A 22,081-nucleotide genomic window follows, 5' to 3' on the forward strand; every position below is an offset into this window, starting at 1 on the left:
GTTCAAGGCCACGGACACATAGATGGACACAAAACAGTAAAAACCTTCTAAAACAATATTCTGCATCCCTAGCCCCCAAATTCCTATATAGTTACCGTAGTTTTGTTTGTTTGTTTTTAATTTTGCTACCTCTCTGCCTTTTAAATCTAATCTTATCATCATAGTATCCTGGTGTTTATTGTTAGAAAATATGTAATTCAAGCTTCCAAGACAATTCCAAAGCAATGTATAAGACTATCATGGTACCTTGGAAAGACTAAATTTGGTATTTATAACATGCAAAGTGGCAGTGTTCAACTTTTAAATTAGATAATAGGAAGTATAACATATGTAAGTACAAATCCAAAATTTCCAAAATAATTAAGAACCTTTTTTCTTTGGTTTGTTTGTTTGGTTGGTTGGTTGGTTTTTCAAGACAGGATTTCTCTGTATAGCCCTGGCTGTCCTGGAACTCACTTTTTAGACCAGGCTGGCCTTGAACTCAGAAATCCGCCTGCCTCTGCCTCCCAAGATAAAATCCATTTCTTAACCCAGTGAATAGACCATTTGGTTGCCTCAGAAGGCATAGAGAGAACTTTGGGTTTTTTATTTTTTTATTTTTTTTAAGCCCATAGAAGTATCTTTAATCTGCCTGATAAAAATTATTTTGGAGGCTTACTGCTGAATGAACTCACCCTCTTGTTGTGGGTAGCCCTGGGGCTAATTATATTTGATGTTAAATCCATTCTCCTGTGAGTGGTTGCAAAGGAGGAATGAGTCAACACTCAGGTGATTTCCTGTAAACTTCACACCTTAATTTATAAAATAAAGGAGAGCTGATGATTGGGCAGATAAAAGGGAAGGTGGGGAGGAAGGTGGGGAGAGGGGAGAAGGAAAAATGGGATAGGGAGAGGAACAGAGGAGGAGGAAGAAGAGAAAGTGAGCAGGAGCACATGGCCTGGAGAAACCGCAAGTCCTAAGGGTCTCACAGATGTGGAAGATGGTAGTGCAGCGGTAGATCTGCCCAATCTAGGCACACAGCATGAATTCATCATATTAATTGAGTGAGTTATTTTTATTACAGGGGCATAGTTGGAGATTTACCACAACACACTCTCTAGCTTTTTTCTGAACTCTAGCTGGCTGGTTCAACTCAGCTGCTCTGGCTCAAACTCTTCTCCAATCTCTTACTCAGTTTGGCTTATTTCAGCTTCTCACTGAATTGCTCTGCTTAGCCTCAAACTAACTAGCATTTTATTCTAATCTTCTGGCTCCTTATCCTCTGGCTTGTTCTATCTTCCTGCAACATATCTCTATAAAACTGCTTCCTCTCTCACTCTACATGCTGCTGTCTTGAGAGTTGGGCATATCCTACTCTCTGACTCATTCAGTCAAATCTTTGATTAGTCACTTTCTCTGCCCTTCAACTAGCTATCACTTTCAAACATGACTGATTCCATCTATAAACTAACCTTACTTTTCTTTCTTTTTTTTTAAAAAAGATTTATTTATTATTATACGTAAGTACGCTGTAGCTGTCTTCAGACACCAGAAGAGGGTGTCAGATCTCATTACGGGTGGTTGTGAGCCACCATGTGGTTGCTGGGATTTGAACTAAGGACCTTGGAAGAACAGTCAGTGCTCTTACCCGTTGAGCCATCTCGCCAGCCCCTAACCTTACTTTTCATTGTTTGGGACTAAAGGTATGCACTAAAGGAATGACTGCATTCCAGCCACACCACAACTACTGTGATCTAGGGAGTATCTGTATTCCAGCTGAATCACATAAACTTAGAAAGCCTTTGGATGTGATCCCTTGCCAGAGCAGCCATATTGTTGAACTAAAATTCCTCTACATAACCAGTTATAGCTTTAATCTGTAATACCTCCTCACTGCCAAGATTTGTGTTGAAAGCCTAGTTCATCCCCAGTGAATTAGTGCTCATAAGTGGATCTTAAGTGTTGGGATTCAGACCTGGAACCAAGTGGCTGAGATGCATATTTTACATAACAAAGTGGACCTGACCTCCAGGTTCTCCCACCTGTTACAGGGCACAACTGGCATACCCAGCCCTCTGCCGTGAACTGTCCAGCTGACACGCTGGGCTTCCCCACCCATAGAAGATCTTCCCTATATAACCCAGATATTTTGGTCTCCCTCTCCCTCCCTCCCCCCCTCTGCATTTTCTCTCCCTGCTTGTACACTCTTTCTCTCATTCTCTTCCCCATCCCCTCTGTCTCCCTCCCCATGGCAACTTCCCTGGTCTTGTTCCTTGGGACCAGTGAGCCCACCCTTATCCCTGGTCTCTTGCTCTCTGCTTCCTGGTCACCATAATGTGAGAAGCCATTTCTGCTGCATACTGTGGTTGCCTTAATATCCTACCCCACCTCAACACAAAGCAATGGAACCAGCAGACCATGGGTTGGAGCCTCTGAAACTGAGCTAGATCACTTCTCTTTTAAGCTGAATTCCTCAGTTATTTTGATATAGTATCAGAAAGATAACACTTGAGTTCCTTATTTATCTTTCCAGAGATATTTTATTAATACTGAAGCAAATTATGTATATTACATCCATACATACATATATAGATATACCTTCTACATATGCAATTGTATATGATACAGTGTTTTGTTATAAAATCCTGACACCTTGGTATGTGAAATGGGAACATAACCATAACTAACTTTAGTAAACCATACAGAGTTATTCAAGGTGTCACAGCAAAGGAATGAAGAAATTTACTTTATTGTCTATCTATCTATCAATTTTTGAAACAGGGTCTTACTATATAGCTCTGGCTGTCCTTGAACTCACTATAGACCAAGATGTCCTCAAAGTCACAGAGATGCGCCTACTTCAGCCTCCCAAGTGGTAGTATTCAAGGCCCAATCCACCACAAGCCACTGAATTGCATTCTTTATACTGTTAATACCTCCTACAGAGGATATTTTTAGAACTTAACACAAACAGAACTATATTCATACTTGAAAGCACTTTAACAAATCAGGGATGAAAATCCCATACAGCACTTGTGGTCAGTCCATTGTTCTCTTGCTGAGTTGGCTCTGGAAGTGTGTATTCTACTAGTTGGTACAGTTGATGCCGAATGCTATGTCCACTGAACTGGGGCCTCCCAGGGTCACCAATCAGTACTCGGGTTCCATGGGTCCAAAAGTAGTTCTGCAGCCACAGATGAAGACTGTCTGCAAGGTCTTCATCATAAAACATATCTCCAAGAACAATGAGATCAAACTTACCTTGTTGGGTATTCAAAATGTTTTTAGTTAAAACAGGAAAAGGATTCAGTCCATTTAATTTGCAATTTAGTGTAATCGCCATTCCTGCAACTTTAGAAAACATATGATGAATTGGTCTGTAAGCATGTATCAGTAGGCTGTTTTAATTCCTTATTATTTAGACACTTTTAAAAATCTAACAATAGGGGCCAGATTAAGAGGCTTAAGGCTCTGAAGGTTAAGATGCTTGCTGCTGAACCTAAAGAGTTCAACACCTGAAGGCCAGGAATGGTGGCACACAACTTAAATCCCAGGTCTCAGATGAGACAAGCAGATCTCTGTGATTTTAAGGCCAGCCTGGTCTTTATAGGGAGTTCCAGGACGGCCAGGACTACATAGAAAGACCCTGTTTCAACAAACAAAAATAAAGTTCAATACATGCGACACACATGGTGGAAAGAAGGAACCAAATCCCACACAATGACCCTGATCTCCCCATGTGGTGTACACTCACAAATGAACTAATAAATTTAAAATAATCTAATACTTACCTTTTATTAAAACAGATTTTTTTTCTTGTTTTTGTTGTTTTCAATTTTATTTCATATGTTTTTGTCTGGATTCATGTCTATGTGAGTGTATTGGATCCCCTGGAACTGTAGCTACAGAGAATTGTGAGCTGCCCTGTGAGTCCTGAGAATTGAACCTGGGTCCTATGGACAAGCAGCCAGAGCTCTTAACCACTAAGCAATCTCTCCAGCTCCTGTTATTTTTTAGGCAAAGAAGTTTAAAATTTATGCCAGTATAAATTACATACTGGCTAGGCATGATGGTGAACACCTGTCACCCTAAGGCTTGGTAATATACAGCAGGAAGATTCCTGCAAGTATGAGCCAACCTGGGATACAAAGGGGGTACCAAGCCAGCTGTGTCTTCAGCCTAAGACCTTCCTCAAACAAACAACAAAACAAAGAGGCTGGACATGGTGGCACATGCCTATAACCCCAAAGGTGGAATTAGGAAGATCATAAATTCAAGGTTATCCTTAGTTAAAGAACTAACTGAGACCATCCTGGGTTATATGAAACTGTCTCATAAGAAAAAAAATGAGAGCTGGGCAGTGGTGGCCCACGCCTTTAATCCCAGCACTTGGGAGGCAGAGGCAGGCAGATTTCTGAGTTCAAGGCCAGCCTGGTCTACAGAGTGAGTTCCAGGACGGGGGACGGGGGGCGGGGGACGGGGGGCGGGGCGGGGGGGAGCTACACAGAGAAACCCTGTCTCGAAAAACCAAAAAGAAAAAAGGAAAAAAAAAAAGAAAAGAAAAGAAAGGGAGGGAAAGAAAAGGGAAATGGTCTAGGAGAGATCAGGTTATCCTGACCCCATACCTACCCTCACACCCAGAATTATATCCTGCTTGACAAAACAGTTTCTCCTGAGAGATGATGCTTGTAAAATGTTTAACAGATCAGGATTCCTCTGTCCTGACCTGCGGGATAGTTGACAGGGATTTGGGGGGCACTTGGAAGAGAATGGGGAGGGGCAAGAGACTAGAAGAACGGACAGCGAGTCAGGAGATCTGATCAAGCTGACAAATTTTTATTATTCCCATACAGGTTATATACTCATAGAAGCAGAATATGGGGTACTGGGGGCTGGGGATAGAGCAGGGTCACTTTATCTCTGGGAACCACACCTGTTCTCAAGACCAGGATATTGGCTAGGTAAAAAGATCAGCAGGAAGAACAGAACAGAATGGGTTGCTAGGTACCTGTCCACAAGATCTATAGCTATTTGTTCTCAACTGGGCTAGTACTTTCCCACAGAGGCCAGGACTTTGTACTAGTAAGCGCTTAGGCTGACAAGGCAGTAAAGCAGTTAAGGTTCGAGCAAGGTCACTCCCAACATTCCTCCTTCCTTGTTGGGAAATGATCCCTTGTTAAAAGTAAAAACTCTCCTAACTTGCGGCATGTGATTTAATTGTCTTTTGTTTGTATAAATCAGGGTTAGGGTTGTGACAAGAGCCTGCTCTCAGTTCTCTAGCTTAAATAAAAGAGTTCTTATTTGGTTTTATATTCATGGTGGTCTATCACTTTCTCATGTGGGCTATAGCCAATAAAGGAATGTTTTTAAAACGCTATATATTAGATACAGAAGAGCAGTGGTGGGTTATTTTTTTGTATGTTTATGTACAGAAAAACAAATGTTGGGCTTGGTTAAGTTATATCTGAAACCTTTTAAAGACCCCTGAAGACCTCTATTCTAAATGAAGGTAGGTTCAGAAAAAAAAATCATATGAAATAAAAGCTTAACTATCACAACTTGGGCCTTTTTCTTTCTTGGTTTTTTGTTTGGTTTGTTTGTTTGAAACAGGGTCTCAGCCGGGCATGGTGGCACACGCCTTTAATCCCAGCACTTGGGAGGCAGAGGCAGGCAGATTTCTGAGTTCGAGGCCAGCCTGGTCTACAAAGTGAGTTCCAGGACAGCTAGGGCTATACAGAGAAACCCTGTCTCGAAAAGCCAAAAAAAAAAAAAAAAAAAAAGAAAAGAAAAGAAAGAAAGAAACAGGGTCTCATTTTGTAGCCCTAGCTAGCCTGGAACTGCATCTACCTCCTGAGTGCTGGAATTTATTTAAGGTATAGGCTGCCGCACCCAACACAGATTGGTTTTAATGCTGGAAAAATATCTATTAAAGACACAAGCCTATCTTTACTTGCATTTTTTTAAAGTTGAGATTTTTTTTTAAAGATTTATTTATTTATTATATGTAAGTACACTGTAGCTGTCTTCAGACACTCCAGAAGAGGGTGCCAGATCTCATTACGGATGGTTGTGAGCCACCATGTGGTTGCTGGGATTTGAACTCTGGACCTTCGGAAGAGCAGTCGGGTGCTCTTACCCACTGAGCCATCTCACCAGCCCCTTTACTTGCATTTTGTGTCAAATAAACATTACTTACTTATTTCAGGGCATTCTCAACCCTGAGCTAACATGTGTGTCCCTGCAGGACATCCCTGTGGAATGTCTGGCAAACAAATCAAATCCTCTTTGGGAAATGAGCCACCAGTTCAGGCCCCACTGAACATACCTCACAGTATCAGATTACAAAACAAGGCAATAAACTATCATGATGAAAAGAGAGGCACAGGGTGTAAGAGGATGAGCTTTAAATGTTTTAAAATATGCAGTCCTTACTGGGGTCTATGTCGTTGGCCAAGATCTTTGATGCTCCACTCATCTTGGCAGCAATGGCTGTAGCTCCACATCCACTCCCAAGATCTAAGACAGACTTTCCTCTAACAACAGCAGGGTTATCCAAAAGATACCTAAATTAGGAAGGAGGAAACAGCTGAGGTATGGAAAACAAGCGTAAGAAGCATTAAAACAAAAACAGGCAAGATGGTTTAGTAGATAAATGTGCTTGCTTGGACATCTGGTGAACGGAGTTCAACATAATGTAGAAAAAAACCAATCCATGCAAATTATCCTCTCGACCTTCACATGCACACCACAGTATACCTGTGCTACCACACACAAAGCAACTAAATATAATTTTTTTCTGATGGTAGAGAAACTACCTGGCCTGTAGCAGTAACAGTACTATACCTGGGAAATAGAAGACCTTTTGTCTGACAGCTCTACATCTTTAAGACAATCAGATGAAATCAGGATAAATGCTAAAGCAAAGAGTAGATGGACATACTAAAAGTGTTTGCCTTTGTTTCAGCTACTGTTTCCTAACAAAAAGTATAGTTGCAACTATATGAAAAAACAAGATGGACGATGCTAGGTTGAATCAAATGCAGGACCCACCTAAAATGAGCCACCAAAGAGAAAATCCCAAGTGATCAGCTTCTGTGTGCTGAAGAGCCAATGCTAGAAGCAGGTAGCATTTATAGTATTAAAGCAGGATCTTTGAAGGGCTGGGTCTTTAGGATCCATCAAGGAACTCTGTACTAATTGTTGATATGCACATGAATCAGAGCACAAAGTAAGGCATATGGATCTTTATGACCATGTAGGTTCTTTAATAGCTCATACTAGAGTTTCTTGAGGGGTGGAAGCTTAATCTGCGGTTATGCCTTAAGTTCGTTTAAGGCAGTAAAACTATGCAACAAAGCGATGAACAAACTGCTATAAAAACGAGTTTGGGTCAAGGTATGTATGTGTTACAAAAGTTAGTAGGAAGGCTAGAGAGTTAGCTCAGTGATGGAGAATCGGCTCAGTGGTTAAGAGCACTTGGTACTCTTGCAGAAGATTCAAGTTCCAGAGGATCAGATGACTTTTTCTGACTTTCATGGGCACCAGGCACACACATGAAGTGCACAGACATAACATTCAGGCAAAACATTCAGACACAAAATAGGTAAGTCTAAAAAAGAAAAAAAAAAAAAAAAAAAAACGGTTGGAAGCTGGGCAATGGTGGCATAAAGGAAACAGAGGCAGGTGGATCTCTGTGAGTTCTAGGACAGCCAGGGCTATATAGTAAGACCCTGAGGGTGGGGGGAATATGACTCGTTGCTGTAAACAAATACTTGACAAGAAACTTTTAAGGGAAGTAGAGTTTATTTTGAGGGATCACAGTTTGAAGATGCAATCTATCATTGTGGGAAGGTATGGCAGTAGGGACCTGTGGCAGCAGGAGTATGAGACTGATGCTCGGGCTGGAGAGATGGCTCAGTGGTTAAGAGCACTGACTACTTTTCCAGGGGTCCTGAGTTCAATTCCCAGCAACCACATGGTGGCTCACAACCATCTGTAAGGGGATCTGATGCCCTCTTCTGGTGTGTGTCTGAAGCTAAGTGTACTCATATAACTTAAAATAAGTCTTTAAAAAAAATGAGACTGATGCTCTCAGGACAAACTATGAAGAAAAGGGATTCTATGACTCAGCTAGTGTTCTTCCTTCTCCTTGTATTCAGAGTGCAATCCAGTTAGAAGTGTCACCCACTTCAAGGTGGGCTTTCCCTCCTCAGTTAAACCTCTTTGGAAATATCCTTTCCTGGTTAGTTTGTCAACTTGACACTAGCTAAAGGCAAGTGCGAAAGGGGACACTCAGTTAAGAAAATGACTCTACCAGAGTGACCTATGAGCAAGCCTAAGAGACTTTTTTTGTTGTTTAATGATTGATTTGTGAGGGCCCAGCCTATTGGGGGCAATGTCCCAGACAGGTAATCTTGTATGGTGCTAAAAAAGCAGAGTGAGCAAGCTTCAAGAAGTAAGCCAATAAGCAGGGCTCCTCCATGGACTATGCTTTATTTCCTGCCTCCAGGTTCCTGCCTAGAGTTCCTGCCCTGACTTTCCTGATGATAGATTCCTTTGACCTAGAAGTATAAAATGAAATAAACATTTACTTCCCCAAGTTGCTTTTGGTTATGGTTTTTTATTACAGCAATAGAAAACATAAGAAAAGCACTCTTTCATAGAGATGCCAAGAGGTGTATCTTCGGGGTAACTCCAGATTCATTGGAGTTGACAACAAAGGTTGCCCAGGGCAGGTGTGAAGAGAACTATTTTGTTACGAAGATATCCACATCTATTGATTGTCATGAAGCCAAGCTAAATTAACAGTGACCAGTTCTGGATGTAGTGCAGCCCTCTCTGTTTTGTTGACAATCCCTGTCTTCTCACTTAGTCTCAGCTAAAAACCCAAACTCAAAAGGCCTCAACATCTGTCTTCCTCTCTTTTGGCAGTGCCAAAGTCAAGTATGTGAGCACAAGAGACTATTTAAATGTTTTAAGAAAGCATTGTTCCATATCTCAGGATAGCTTCAAACTCCTAGCCTCATGCCTCAGCCTCTAAGTGATAGGATTACAGGGTGCCGCTATCATGGGTAACTATATGCCATCTTTTTGGAGATGACTTTGTTTTCCCACAGGACAAATCCTCTTCTACTTCACCAGAAGGATGGCAATCCAAACCATATAAAAGTTGGGACTTGCATGGGCCTCACTGGCTTTCTGGTTCTGCTGCTATGATATGGGGCCAGAGAGAATGAAATGGAGGTGGGGATGGGTGCGTAAAGGAAGAAGGATTTTCGATATTTCAATGAAACATACCTAGACAGAGCCTGGCCTCCTGGCCAGTAAATAGCCCAGTAGGGATCACTGTAGGGCCACAGGTCAGCCCTTTCCCACCAAAACTTGCACCTGGGGGTTAAAAGCCGTAACTGGATTTCGGGGGTAAGGCTACCACTGCTGGTGACTTCAGTGTTCTCCTCCAGGTAGGCTTTCATCTTAGGATCCAAACAGCTCCCCATTGTCCTCCAGAGAAACAGGGGAGACCCACTGTTCACAGCCTGCAGGAAACTCCATTGGCTCCTGGGAGCTTTCCAACACAGGCTGAAAGCCATTAGTACATCTCCAAACCTCAGGTTCTGTCAGTGTTGCTATTAATAAGGACTGTTTCCCAAGCAGATAGAATGAGGGTCCATCTTTCCACTTAATTGACACTGGAATTTCTGGATCTCTACAACAAAGAAACAATACTGAAATTTCTTAGTCTAGCCAACATGTCCATATCCTTCCACATAACAAGAAAATAAGCTAGCCACATAATAATATGCACTAACAACTCAAGTGCAAATTCATGTCAGAGGACAGCTTTGGCTTTCCAGTTTGGGCAAAGAAATCTAATTGCTTTTTTTTTTTTTTTTTTTTTTTTTGAGACAGGGTTTCTCTGTATAGCCCTGGCTGTCCTGGAACTCACTCTGGAGACCAGGCTGGCCTCAAACTCAGAAATCCACCTGCCTCTGCCTCCCAAGTGCTGGGATTAAAGGCATGCACCACCACTGCCTGGCTTTTTTTTTTTTTTAAGATGTATTTATTTTATGTATGTGAGTACACTGTTACTGTCTTCAGATATACCGTTAGAGGGTATCAGATCCTATTACAGATGGTTGTGAGCCACCATGTGGTTGCTGGGAATTGAACTCAGAACCTCTGGAAGAACAGTGAGTGCTCCTAACCACTGAGCCATCTCTCCAAGCCCACTTTTTTTTTTTCCTAACTGTGAAATCCTTTCAGTAATTCATGATCACAAATATACAGGCATTTTATTTTTATAACAATGTCCATGAAATGAAATAAGGTATATCTTTTTGTTTGTTTTGGTCTTAGGATAGCCTTGCATGTAAAGAAATGGCTCAGCAGTTAAAGAGCACCTGATGCTCTTGCAGTGGACCCAGGTTCGGTTCCTAGCATCCACACGGCAGCTCACAATCATAACTTCAGTTCCAGGGGATCTGGTGCCCTCCTCTGGCTTTTTTCAGGCAGCAGACACACACACACTACGTAGACACAGTGCATTTATACACATGCAGGCAAAGCATATCCATCAAATAAAATATAGACTTATACCATAGCCCAGGCTGCATTGGAATTCACTATGTAGACCAGACATCAAACTTGTAGTGCTCCTCCTCCCTCCAAAGTTTATTGTTGCTTGGGTCAGACCCAGGGCTTCATGCATTCAAGGCAAGCACTCTACCATATGAGCTTTAAGGTTTACAGCAGAGTAATATGGGAATTACTGTGTATTTGGATACCATGTCTTCCCAGCACTGGCAGTTTGGTTATGAAGTTTTAAAGCCAATCTGGGTAGGTACTCAAATTATGTTACTGGAATGACATCAGGCTGGGCACAGTAGTAAACTCCTGGCTTTTAATCTGAGCACTTGGGAGGCAGAGGCAGGCAGATCTCCATGGAAAAAGGAAGCAATGATAAGAAGGGCTGAATTCAAGTCAGCCCTGTCTGTGTACTCGGTAATACCTGATTAAGCTGGCATTACTGTCTAAAGGTTCTTGATTGGATTCAGTTTTCTCTGCCAAGAGTTAAAAAACTTCCGAGCTCAACAGGTAGCAGTGGAGAAATATCAAAACCTGAAGACAGAAGCAGACATAATCAGATGTTGAAGAAATGTTTTTATTGGGGTAAAGAAACACACACATGCAGCAATCGCAGAGAAAAAGACCCTCCTCGGCAAAGCAGAGGGGAGCTGAAAATAGTCCCTTCTTGAGAATTGGGGGGGCAGGTTATTTTTGGTTTTGAAGTCTCTGAAGAGGTTTCCTCCCCTAATTTAGTGTGGGTCACTTTGAAGAAAGAAAACTGAAATAGCTGAAAAACTGCCCTGATCTGGCTTTGAACTTTTTGAACCAGGCCATCAGCATGGGGAGGAGAAAAAGCTACAAGGCTTTTGTTTTAAATTGCCAGGCTTTTGTCTTGGGTCAGGTGGGTGAGGAAAAGCCAACCATCTTTAAAGTTTTCTACCTTTATTACCCATCCATGGTCCCTCTTCCTATCTGCCCGCTGTAGGACTGCCTCCCTGTACTAGTACTTTACAAAAAGACAGACAGACAGACAGACAGACAGACAGACCGGATGGATGGATGGATGGATGGATGGATGGATGGATGGATGGATGGATAGATGGATGGATGAACGAATAAACGAAACGAACCAACCAACTAACCAACCGCCTAGAAGGAAGGCTCGGGTATTAAGAGAGCTGCTTTTCTTCTACAGGACCACAGATTCCAATGTCTTAGCTTCTGGGGGCACATTCTGGCCTCCACAGGCGCACGTGCACACACTGATAAAGTATGTAAACAAGCAAACAGTGCAGGGCATTTCTCTAATTTCATTACTTGGGAAGCTAAGTAAGGCAGGGTTGCCTCTAACTCGAAACAGTCTAGGCTACATTGCAGCCCAGAGACTACAACGTGAGACTGTGCCAAGCAAACAAAAAGGTTACACTCCAAACAATGCTGTGACCACGTTACTTTCCTCCAAAACAAAGGACAGGAGTCTACTTTAAAGGGTAGTGCAGTCCTTGTGGCCTTACCTGACTTTATTCGATCAGCAAGTGGAACTCGCCCTTCACATGCAGGAGAAAAAAAAAAAAAAAGTACGGTAGGTCTCCTTTTTCGGGAATGGAAGACTGAGCCCGTGGCTGGAACTACACAGCGCAGTGGGAACGTGAAGGCGGCGAAACTTGGAACCAATGAGACGCGGAACACGGGGCCGCCCGGACCGGAGGACTTACGCACCGGCTCCGCCCTCTTTCGAACTGTGTTTTGTTTTGGACGTCCCTCGGTTCCCAAGGCAACTGGGAACGCCGAAGCCCTAACCTGGAGACTCCTCAGGTCAGACCGTTTAGACCTGAATGAAGCGCAATTGCACAACTCGTGTGAGCCATGTCTGCGAATTCTGATTTCTAAAATCAGTCTTGCTGGACTTAATGCTGCTAGCACTGTATGCCAAGCATACTGTTAAGAGTATGAACCTGGAGTGCCGAGTAAAGTTTTATGACATTCAGTTGTGGTGTGTCATAATTATAAAGTCACACTGTAAGGCTGTTTTCAGCCTGTAGGTTCAGGATCTCTTATATCCAACTTTCTAATGACTTTAAATTTTCCACTGGCCCCTCAACTCAAGACTTCAAAATTAACCCATTTCACCTTCATTACCGAAAATCTGCTATGATGTACAAGAAAGAAAAAAAAAAATCCCAAACTAAGAAAATGGCAAACCGGGGCTGGTGAGATGGCTCAGTGGGTAAGAGCACCCGACTGCTCTTCTGAAGGTCCAGAGTTCAAATCCCAGCAACCACATGGTGGCTCACAACCATCTGTAACGAGTTCTGGCGCCCTCTTCTGGAGTGTCTGAAGACAGCTACAGTGTACTTACATATAATAAATAAATAAATCTTAAAAAAAAAAAAAAAGAAAGAAAATGGCAAACCATGTATCTAAATTTGCAAATTGAAAAATGTTCTTCAGATGCCTGGTCAAAATCTGATTTGGGGCCTGGGGATGTAGCTCAGTTATTATGAAAGTTTATATAGCATGAGACCCTGGTACTAATTCTAGCACTTAGGAGAGGATGGTTCAAGGTCATACTCAGCAAGTTAGAAGTTAGCCGGGATACAAGAGACACGGTCTCAAAAGGAAAGGGAGAGGGAGGGAGGGAGAGAGGGAGGGAGGGAGGGAGGGAGGGAGAGGGAAAAGGGAAAAAGGAAAAGGGAAAAGGGGAAAAGGGGAAAAGGGAAAAGGGGAAAAAGGAAAAAAAGGGAAAAAGAGAAAAGGAAAAAGGAAAAAAGGGAAAAGGGAAAAAGGGGAAAAGGGAAAGGGAAAAAGAAAGGGAAAAGGGAAAAAGGAAAAGGGAAAGGGAAAAGGGGGAAAAGGGGAAAGGGAAAAGGGGGAAAAAGGGAAAAAGGAAAAAAGGCAAAGGGAAAAAGAAAGGGAAAAGGGAAAGGGAAAAAGGGAAAGGGGAAAAGAAAGGGAAAGGGAAAGGGAAAAAGGGAAAGGGAAATGGGAAAGGGAAAAAAGGAAAGGGAAAGGGAAGAAGGGAAAAGGAAAGGGAAGAAGGGAAAGGGAAAAGGGAAAAGGGGGAAGGGAAAAAGGGAAAGGGGAAAAAGGAAAAAGGGGAAAAAGGCAAAGGGAAAAAGGGAAAGGGAAAGGGAAGAAGGGAAAAGGGAAGGGAAGAAGGGAAAGGGGAAAGGGAAAAGGGAAAAAGGGGAAAGGGAAAAAGGGGAAGGGAAAAAGGAAAAGGGAAAGGGAAAAGGGGAAAGGAAAAGGGAAAAGAAAAGGGGCCGGGCGTGGTGGCGCACGCCTTTAATCCCAGCACTCGGGAGGCAGAGGCAGGCGGATTTCTGAGTTCGAGGCCAGCCTGGTCTACAAAGTGAGTTCCAGGACAGCCAAGGCTATACAGAGAAACCCTGTCTCGAAAAACCAAAAAAAAAAAAAAAAGAAAGAAAGAAAAGGGAAAAAGGGAAAGGGAAAGAGGAAGGGAGGGAAGGAAAGGGAAACAAAAACTGGACCCTATCTAGGTGGCTCAGTGAGTACAGGCCCACTGCCAAGTCTAACAACCTGAGTTTCTCAGGACCTACATGGTAGAAGGAAAGAAGAACTGTCCTCTGATTATCACCCCCAGCACACACACACACACCAGAATACATACATGTAATAAAAACTTTAGAAATCTGTATTTAGCGGCCAGAGAAATGCTCAGTGGTTGAACATGTATAGTGCTTTCCTAGGACCTGAGTTCTCTTCTCAGACCCATACAGGGTGGTTCACAATTTCCTGTGATCCCAGCTCCAGGAGATCTCTGGCCTCCTTGGGTACTTCATACTCATGTACGAAGACATACCCAGACACACATAATTAAAAATGAAAAATTTAAAGTTCCAGATGTAGTGACATGTGCTTCAAACCCCAGAATTTAGCCAGTATAGGTAGGTGAAGCTCTGTAAGATAAGGGCCAACCTGATCTACATAGCAAGTCCCAGACCTAGTGAGATCCTATCTCAAAAAAAGGGGGGTTGGGAGGGCTGGAGGAATTTTTAAAAATCTGAGACTGGCAGTGGTGGCATATGCCTTTAAACCCTCAGGAGGCAGAGGCAGGTAGATCTCTGTGAGTTCAAAGTCAGCCTGGTCTATAGTGCCAGTTCCAGGACAGTCAAGGCTAGACCAAGAAACCTTGCCTTAGACAGACAGACAGACAGACAGACAGAAAGACCGACAGGTAGATAGATAGATAGATAGATAGATAGATAGATAGATAGATAGATAGATAGATAGATAGATAGATAGATAGATAGATCTGTACTTATAACTTACCCTCTCGTCCTTTCATGCTAGGTATATAGTTCTACCAGAGCTAAACCTTTAGTCCAGGGCCCTGTGCTTTCCTTTTAATGATTTCCCAGCTGTTCATAACTAAAATCTCTAAGAGCCTGTAAGGAGAACACCACCATTATACCAAGTAACAGCCCCAAATGTATTATCCTTTGCCTCGAATGAATGGTATGCTACTTTCTGATAATGGGAGGACTGTTGCATTGACCAATCATATTTTGACACAAGGGGTTACATGAGGAGGTTAACACTGATGACTGGGCCTTATCCAGGTCACCTGATTTCAGGGTCATTGAGTCAGCCTTTGCAGCTAGGTCACCTCCTGGACTCTGACCTGGAATTTAGGGTGACAGAGGAATAAAGAAGTGGGCAAGCAGTATGTAGTCGATTAAGTCAAGAAAGGCAGCACACTTATGACTTGTGTGCCTCAGTTTAGATAACAGGATAGCAGCATCTTCCCTTCTTTACATTCTTTACTGGTTAACAGACAAACATGAAACATCTGAATAAGCAGGACAGGAGTTGGGACCTGGGGCCTGGAAACAGAAACTCGATTTTGATCCTGCCAGCAAGGAGGAACGTCTTCCTGAGATGAAAACTCAGGAAACTACCTCCTAATGTTGGCACCTGGGGTGTTTGTACACATATAAGAGAGGTAGAAGAGATTGGAGTTTGAGGTTAGACTAAACTACATAGTGATTATCATGCCAGTCAGGAGTATTGTACCAAGGTCCTATCTGAAACACCCCTAACATGTGTGAGCACCTGGGTTCCCACCACCATCAAAAACAAACAAACAAAAATACCCCCACCCTAGTCATTTCTCATCCCTGAGAACTCAACCATCCCCATCGAATGAATGTAAGTCCTGGTATTTCCTTAGCCTCCCCTGAATATATCAGTCATTCAGCACAGCCATTGCATTTCTCCCCCATCAACCCTCATGAAGGCAAATCTCTCCTACCTTTGGACACAATTTAGATGTGCTGTGAATTCTATTAACTGAAAATAAGATATGTATAGGTTATGTATAGGTTAGCCAACATTACCAAACTAATTACTTTCCTATTGCTATGACAAAATATGGTAACCAAAAACAACTTACAGAAGAAAGTTGTGGGTTTTTTAAATTAGTATTATTTTATTTTCTGGCTTACAATTCCTGAGGGAGAGTCCAGAATGGCAGGGGAAGCATGACAGAAGATGGCTAGAGCAGGAAGCTGAATGACATCTTCAACAGCAAGGAGAAAGCAGAGAGAGCTAACTTTAAGGGAGGCTAGGATATAAACTTCTCATTCAAATCACAATTACCTTACCAGTTTTTCACTAAAAAAAAAAAAAAAAAAAATTAAAGATGGTTTCTTATAACCCAAGCTGGCCTTGAACTTGCTATGTAGCCAAGGATCATTTTTTACTTCTGACATTCCTGCCTCTACTTCCAGAATACTGGGGTTACAGATGTATATCATTACACCCAGTTTTATAGAGTGCTGGAGATTGTTGTTTTTTTTGTTTTTTGTTTTGTTTTGTTTTTTGTTTTTCGAAACAGGGTTTCTCTGTGTAGCCCTGGCTGTCCTGGAACTCACTCTGTAGACCAGGCTGGCCTCAAACTCAGAAATCCACCTGTCTCTACCTCCCGAGTGCTGGGATTAAAGGCGTGTGCCACCATGCCTGGCTGCATGTGTATTCTTAAAGGCCAAAAGAGCACATATATAGTTGTGAGCAGCTATATAGGTTCTGGGAATTGAACCCATGTCCTCTAAAATAACAGTCATTATCTTAACCACTGAGCCATCTTTTTTTTTTTTGTCATTTCTTTCATTCATCAGGATTATCACACATATATGCTATTTAATGGAACAAAAGTCTGCAATTTATTGATAAGTTGTTTATCACTTTTGTGCGTTTGTCTTGTTTTCATATTCTGTAATTCTGAAGATATTATTATAGTGTCCACTTGGATCCAACACAACTCAAATACCAGGTCAATGCAGATGACAAAAAAATTTATTGTAATCAAGCCCCTACTGATTGATCAGGGCTACAGAACAGACTCGGTGCTGAACTACAACCCTGAGTCAGAATGTTTCCTTTAAAGGTTGGACACCACAAATATCTGTGCCAAGTTATAGCTACATTTTCGCACTGATCAGGATTTAGGGATAGGAGCTTTCCTTATGTGGTTGATCTATGTCAACCAATACAAAGTGTAAGTTTAGCAGTTCAACCAATCAAATCCATTTGTTCTTCTGTGGTTAGGAACAGTCATTATGTTTAGGGGAACAATAGATAAATAATGCAAGCTGTTGTTAGGAAGAGTCATTATGTTTAGGGAAAGAAGAGATGAGTAATAGAAGCTGTTCAGCTATTGGGAAAACTCCAGTTAGGGCCTGGGAACTTGAACTTAGTTTCACTTATGAGTAAAATGGAGTCTGAAAACAAAATGGCAGTACTTAAGACAAGTTTCTGTTGGTGTGACCTACCCCCACACATATTGTATTGAGGAACTATGAAGATGTGCCCCTGTGCTCTCAATTGTTAATTGCTGTGCCAGCAGCACCAGGCTAGCAGGATATGTAAATGTTTGTCATTCCTCACCTGCCCAAAAAGAAAAAGTAAGCTTGTTGCAGGATATTTATCTTGGGGTGTGAACCCCAAGACTGTGTTATTTACTGAAAAAAACAAAACAAACAAAACCCCAAAACCCTATTTCTAGTTGTGATTTAGTTCTGCTTTAGCACATATATTTAATGCCTCTGGCTAGAATACAGACACACCCTTAGTACACTCCTTTAACCCCAAACAATGAAGGTAAAGTTAATTGGTAGAAGCAAGCACCCATATTTGAAAGCAATGTCTAATTGAGTGGCAGACAAAGTGATGAATCAGAGAAAAATTTGACAGAATAGGCTATGCCTAACTCTCATGAGAAGAGAGAGGAAAGGAATGCTAGAGAACACTGCACAGAGAGAAGAGTGGAGGCAGTTTTACCAGGACAGTTCTACAGAGACAAGTGAAGATGGAACGAGCCAGAGAATGAGAAGGAGCCACAAGTTTAGAACAGATTGCCAAAGTTAGTATGAGGCCAAGCAGAACAGTTCTGGAGAGACTGAGAGAACCCAGATTGAATCAGTCCAAATGGAGAGGAGTTTTGAATCAGAACAGCTGAGCTGACCAGCCAGCCAGAGAACAGAAATAACTAGGAAGAGGTGAGCTTATTCAGCAGCAAGTATCAGAGATTGTGTTGGTTTGACTATGCTTGGCTCAGGAAGTGGCACTATTAGGAGGTGTGACCTTGTTGGAGGAAGTATGTCACTGTGGGGCTGGGCTTTGAGACTCTCCTTTTAGCTGCCTGAAAAGCAGTCCTCTGCTGGCTTCAGATCAAACTTTTAGTCAGAACTCTCAGTTCCTCCTCCAGCACCATGACTGCCTGCCTGTTGTCATGCTTCTTGCTATGACTAAACTGTAAGCCAGCCCCAGTTAAATGGTGTCCCTTATAAGAGTTACCTTGGTCATGGTGTCTCTTTATAGCCATGGAAACCTTAAGACAGAGGCTGAAAACATTCTAGGCCTAGATAAGATTGTACAGAGAGTCTAGAAGCTTCCAGGACTAGGCCTACATTAGCAGACAGTTAATAAGCCTCAGAGATGACAATTACATAAGAAGAATAAAAGTTACACAAGCACACAAAAGCCACTTACAATTACACAAGTTGTTGTGGGGGAGATCATATAGCCCTCAGTCTGGCCCAAAGGGAAGACTATGGAGGAGCGTAGTCCAGCTGCTGACTGGTTCATAATGAGTAGCTTTCAGTCTTTTTGTCAAAAAGACCAGACTAAGCCTGCAGCTGCCAAAACAAGATTAGCAGTTCCCAGAAAAATTCCCCTACCCTGCCCCACACTGAATTCTGAGAAAAACCAGAAACTGCCCTGACGTTGTCGCTACAATTCCCTGTGACGTTAATACCTGTGACATTAATAGCTGTGGCGTTACTAGCCGACCCATAAGTTCAAAAGGTACTGCTGCTTTGCTGGCCAATCATAATAACCCACCATAAGAGCAGGCAGAGTGAGTCACTAGGCCAAAGGTCACTGACTAAATAACTCAATCTTGTCCTTCTGGTTCTGGTTGCTTCCTTTGCCCTTCGTCTGGAGTCATCTAGACCCCACGAACAGCAGTACTGATTGATAAACATCTTTATAAGCTGAGATTCAAACTATCCCCAAGCAACATGAGCCTTCGGGAGCCTGCTATATCCATGTGGGGACAATTATCCATGGTTGTGAGGCATTACCCTACAGCAGAATTAATTATCTCAGGAGAACCAGCTTGTTCCCTCAAGAGTTGACAAAGACAGTGATCAGCTAGAACACACCTTCATCATGAATGCTTAATTGTGCATGCCTCTTGTTCCTTGATTCAATTATTTCTCTACCAAACTATGCCTCCTATTGGTATCTAACTTGGGGGCATGTGGAGTCACATCTTGTTCCCCAAGTCAGGTCCAGGTACCCATCCTCAATAAATCAATTTAAAAAGGCAAATTAAAAGTATAAAGCAGAGAAGGTAGAAAGCAGTGTGGCTACATTAAGAAGAAAGACAAAGAGATCTAGCAAACCCTGGCCCCCTCCCCGAGAGTCCTGAAGTAAGACCAAAGTTTAGAGGATCAGCAATATGTACATCATTATCTAGGTTTGAGTACCATCCTGTAAAGTGCTCTGGCGAATTCTTAGAACTGTGTGAAATCTCTTTTCAGGGGGATAGGTTATCTCTCTGGCTGGGAACTTCCCTTCTCCCAGCATTAGAATGCTGGGAGAATTCCCATGTCTTTTGGGTCTATTGTTTCAGTAGTCTGATGATTGAGAGACACACTGTCTCTCTAGAACATCTTCTTTCAGGCAGGTCAGTGGTTACTGAATAAAAAAAAGAAAAATAAAATGGAAAGATTGTAGCTGTCCAGCGGCCATGGAGAAATGGGTTTACCTGAAAGTGGGTAGGGTGGGGGGCTGGAAATGAAAAGGACAGGGTGGGAGAGAAGGATGAAGCCAAGACAAGGTTCTGATCAAGGCTCAAAGTTTAACTCTGCAGCTCCAGCTTATAAAGGGAAAAACCACAAAACCCATCCTTTGTTTCAGCTGGATTATGTGGCAAAGCCAGCTCAGAGGGCAGTCTATTCTTCTAAGTTCCTGTAGGAGTGCAGCAAGGCCAAGACTACACCTGGGTTGTGGCAAGCGCTAGTGGTTTGTTTAGCCTGCTTAAGCCTGAGGGAAGGGCACAAATGATCAGCAGCTTGAGTCAGAGCTCATTTATGCCACTCCCATTTATGCCACATCAAGCACCATTTATGGTTGATAAAGAAATAAGTAATAACTAAGTAAATGCATATTATTTTGTTTTCTTTATTCCTTTTCTTATTTACAACATGTTCCTGATAGCCTAGGCCAAGATCTTAAGCGAAAATAATGGATAAGAAACTATCCCTTGAGATGGGGTCACTAACATGACCTTATCTCTGGGGAAACCAACACTTTACTTCATAAATCATTTACAAAATTACATAATAGCGTTATGATAAATAAAAACTCTCCCAACAATAAAATTTTATATGGCTACACGTGTGTCATTGGAGATGGGCTTTGGTATATGGTAAAGAAAGCCTTAAATAAAAAGAATTAAAACAGTTTAAATTTATGCGCCGAAGATGTATAAAAAACCAGGCATTAGATGTTTAACAATAATTGACCATAAAGATTTATTAACCTGCTCTTAGAAATATGCCATTAGCCTTGGATGACTGTCCCACTGAGTACATCCTTTCAGAGTTGTAACACTTGGATGATTTCTATTGTGCCAAATAATAATAATGTTACCTGTTCTATTTGTGATTCACTGAATAAATTTTTTCCAGAGTTGTAATATTTGTTTGTTTGTTTATTTTTTATGTATAAAAATCCTTGCTTGAGAGCTGCAGAATACACTCAGATTCAAACTACCTCTGTGTTTGTGTCTGTTTGTCATCGCCAAAGCCTTACCCACCTAGCCTTCGAGGACCCTCATCCCAGGGACCCCCATACTCAACTGGGGTGGTCCGTGACAATATATATGCATAAAAAGGAAGGATGTGACTGCTCCTGGGTATTGTGCAGGAGGAAGTTTGTTGTAGATAAAGGGGAGAGCATAGCCAGAGGTAGAGACAGCTGAGAGTGTCCAAAGTGAACATGAACAGACTGAGCTGGGTCATGTAAGGAGAAGGGAGAGGGGAGAGCCAGGAGAGTAAAGAGCAGACAAAAAAGAGAAGGGCAGCTGGGGTAAGGGCAGCTCAGTCCCTGGACAGTGTGTTGCAGCCGTACCCTGTAACAGGTATGCTGAGGAATGCTGGAAAAACCTAGAACATGTCTGTTTTGGTATGTTAAATAGTCACCTCAGCCATTTGTCCCAGGTCTGAAACCTAATGATCATCCACTCCTGAAATGGCAGATTAATTTATCTTCACAGCAAGAAGTTGCTCAAAGCACCCAGAGATAAAAGAAAAAAACCTTATTGAGCTCCTAACTATTGCTTAAAGAAGCTTGACTGGAACAGAAATCTTCATAGCCTATGCTGGTTTGTTTGCCTGTAGGTTCCCATTCCCAAATTATACTTTGAAAACTAAACACCAGGAAAGACCGAACACTTAGATTCAATTCAGTTTGAGATGAAATGAGTTTATCCTTACTGCTAGCAGAAGGACAACAGCCTTATTGCTGAACAGCATGATGTGCAGAAGGTGGGTTAAGGTGAGGGGTCGACTCTCTACCCCTCTACCCCTGCATGGGATTCGAGTGGTCCCCAGAGCTCTGGCTTTCCCCGAATAAAGCCTTGTGTGGCTTGCATCAAGCTTGGTCTCTCGTGAGGGTCTCCCTTCCGGGATCTTTCACAAAAATCCATGGAATCCACAGCTGGGCAGGAGAATTGTTTTACTGCCCTCAGTTGTTTCTTACTTTCCCACTATACAGTAATAAAAAGACCATTTCATTCCTTTCCCACAGCAATAAACAGGTTTTACAGAAGCAAAGGCAGCTGCTAATACCTCAGGGCCCATTATCCTATTCTTATCTCCCCTGCAGGCCACTAGGAACTCCCAGGCATTCCAGAGAAAAAGGTCAGTGGCCCTTAAGGATTGGATGTCTGGTTCCACATAAGTTCCTTTAGTCATCCTGGGGACCTGTGTAAATTATTACGCAG

General features: G+C 42.3%; 1 protein-coding gene across 7 annotated transcripts; it reads right to left on the reverse strand.

Moving 5' to 3' along the window:
• Positions 1–1,477: 1,477 nt before the first annotated feature.
• Etfbkmt (electron transfer flavoprotein subunit beta lysine methyltransferase) lies at positions 1,478–15,016 on the reverse strand. 7 transcript variants are annotated; one of them, XM_021165085.3, is made up of 7 exons: positions 14,839–15,013; positions 12,060–12,376; positions 10,988–11,097; positions 9,277–9,685; positions 6,412–6,542; positions 3,241–3,330; positions 1,478–3,163 (listed from the first exon to the last, which is right to left on the reverse strand). In XM_021165085.3, exons 4-7 carry the CDS (start codon positions 9,567–9,569, stop codon positions 3,123–3,125), a joined length of 555 nt encoding a protein of 184 aa, XP_021020744.1. In that variant the 5' UTR covers positions 9,570–9,685; positions 10,988–11,097; positions 12,060–12,376; positions 14,839–15,013; the 3' UTR covers positions 1,478–3,122. The 7 variants fall into 7 exon arrangements, with proteins under 7 accessions (XP_021020744.1, XP_021020739.1, XP_021020737.1 ...); XM_021165080.3 differs by having other exon boundaries at positions 1,478–3,330; positions 12,060–12,092; positions 14,839–15,014; XM_021165078.3 differs by having other exon boundaries at positions 1,478–3,330; positions 14,839–15,014.
• Positions 15,017–22,081: the final 7,065 nt, after the last annotated feature.

The sequence above is a fragment of the Mus caroli genome, unplaced genomic scaffold (genome assembly GCF_978045245.1).
Source record: "Mus caroli unplaced genomic scaffold, Mus_caroli_1 scaffold_7, whole genome shotgun sequence".
NCBI lineage: Eukaryota > Metazoa > Chordata > Mammalia > Rodentia > Muridae > Mus > Mus caroli.

Bases quoted from the DNA above. Each gene is read 5' to 3' on its own strand.
- Etfbkmt (XM_021165084.3), bottom strand. From the start codon at position 9,569: ATGGCTTTCAGCCTGTGTTGGAAAGCTCCCAGGAGCCAATGGAGTTTC. The intron at 6,543-9,276 runs GTATGTTTCATT...TTCCTAATTTAG, and splicing joins GGAGGCCAGGCTCTGTCTAG to GTATCTTTTGGATAACCCTG. The intron at 3,331-6,411 runs GTAAGGACTGCA...TGTTTTCTAAAG, and splicing joins GGCCAACGACATAGACCCCA to TTGCAGGAATGGCGATTACA.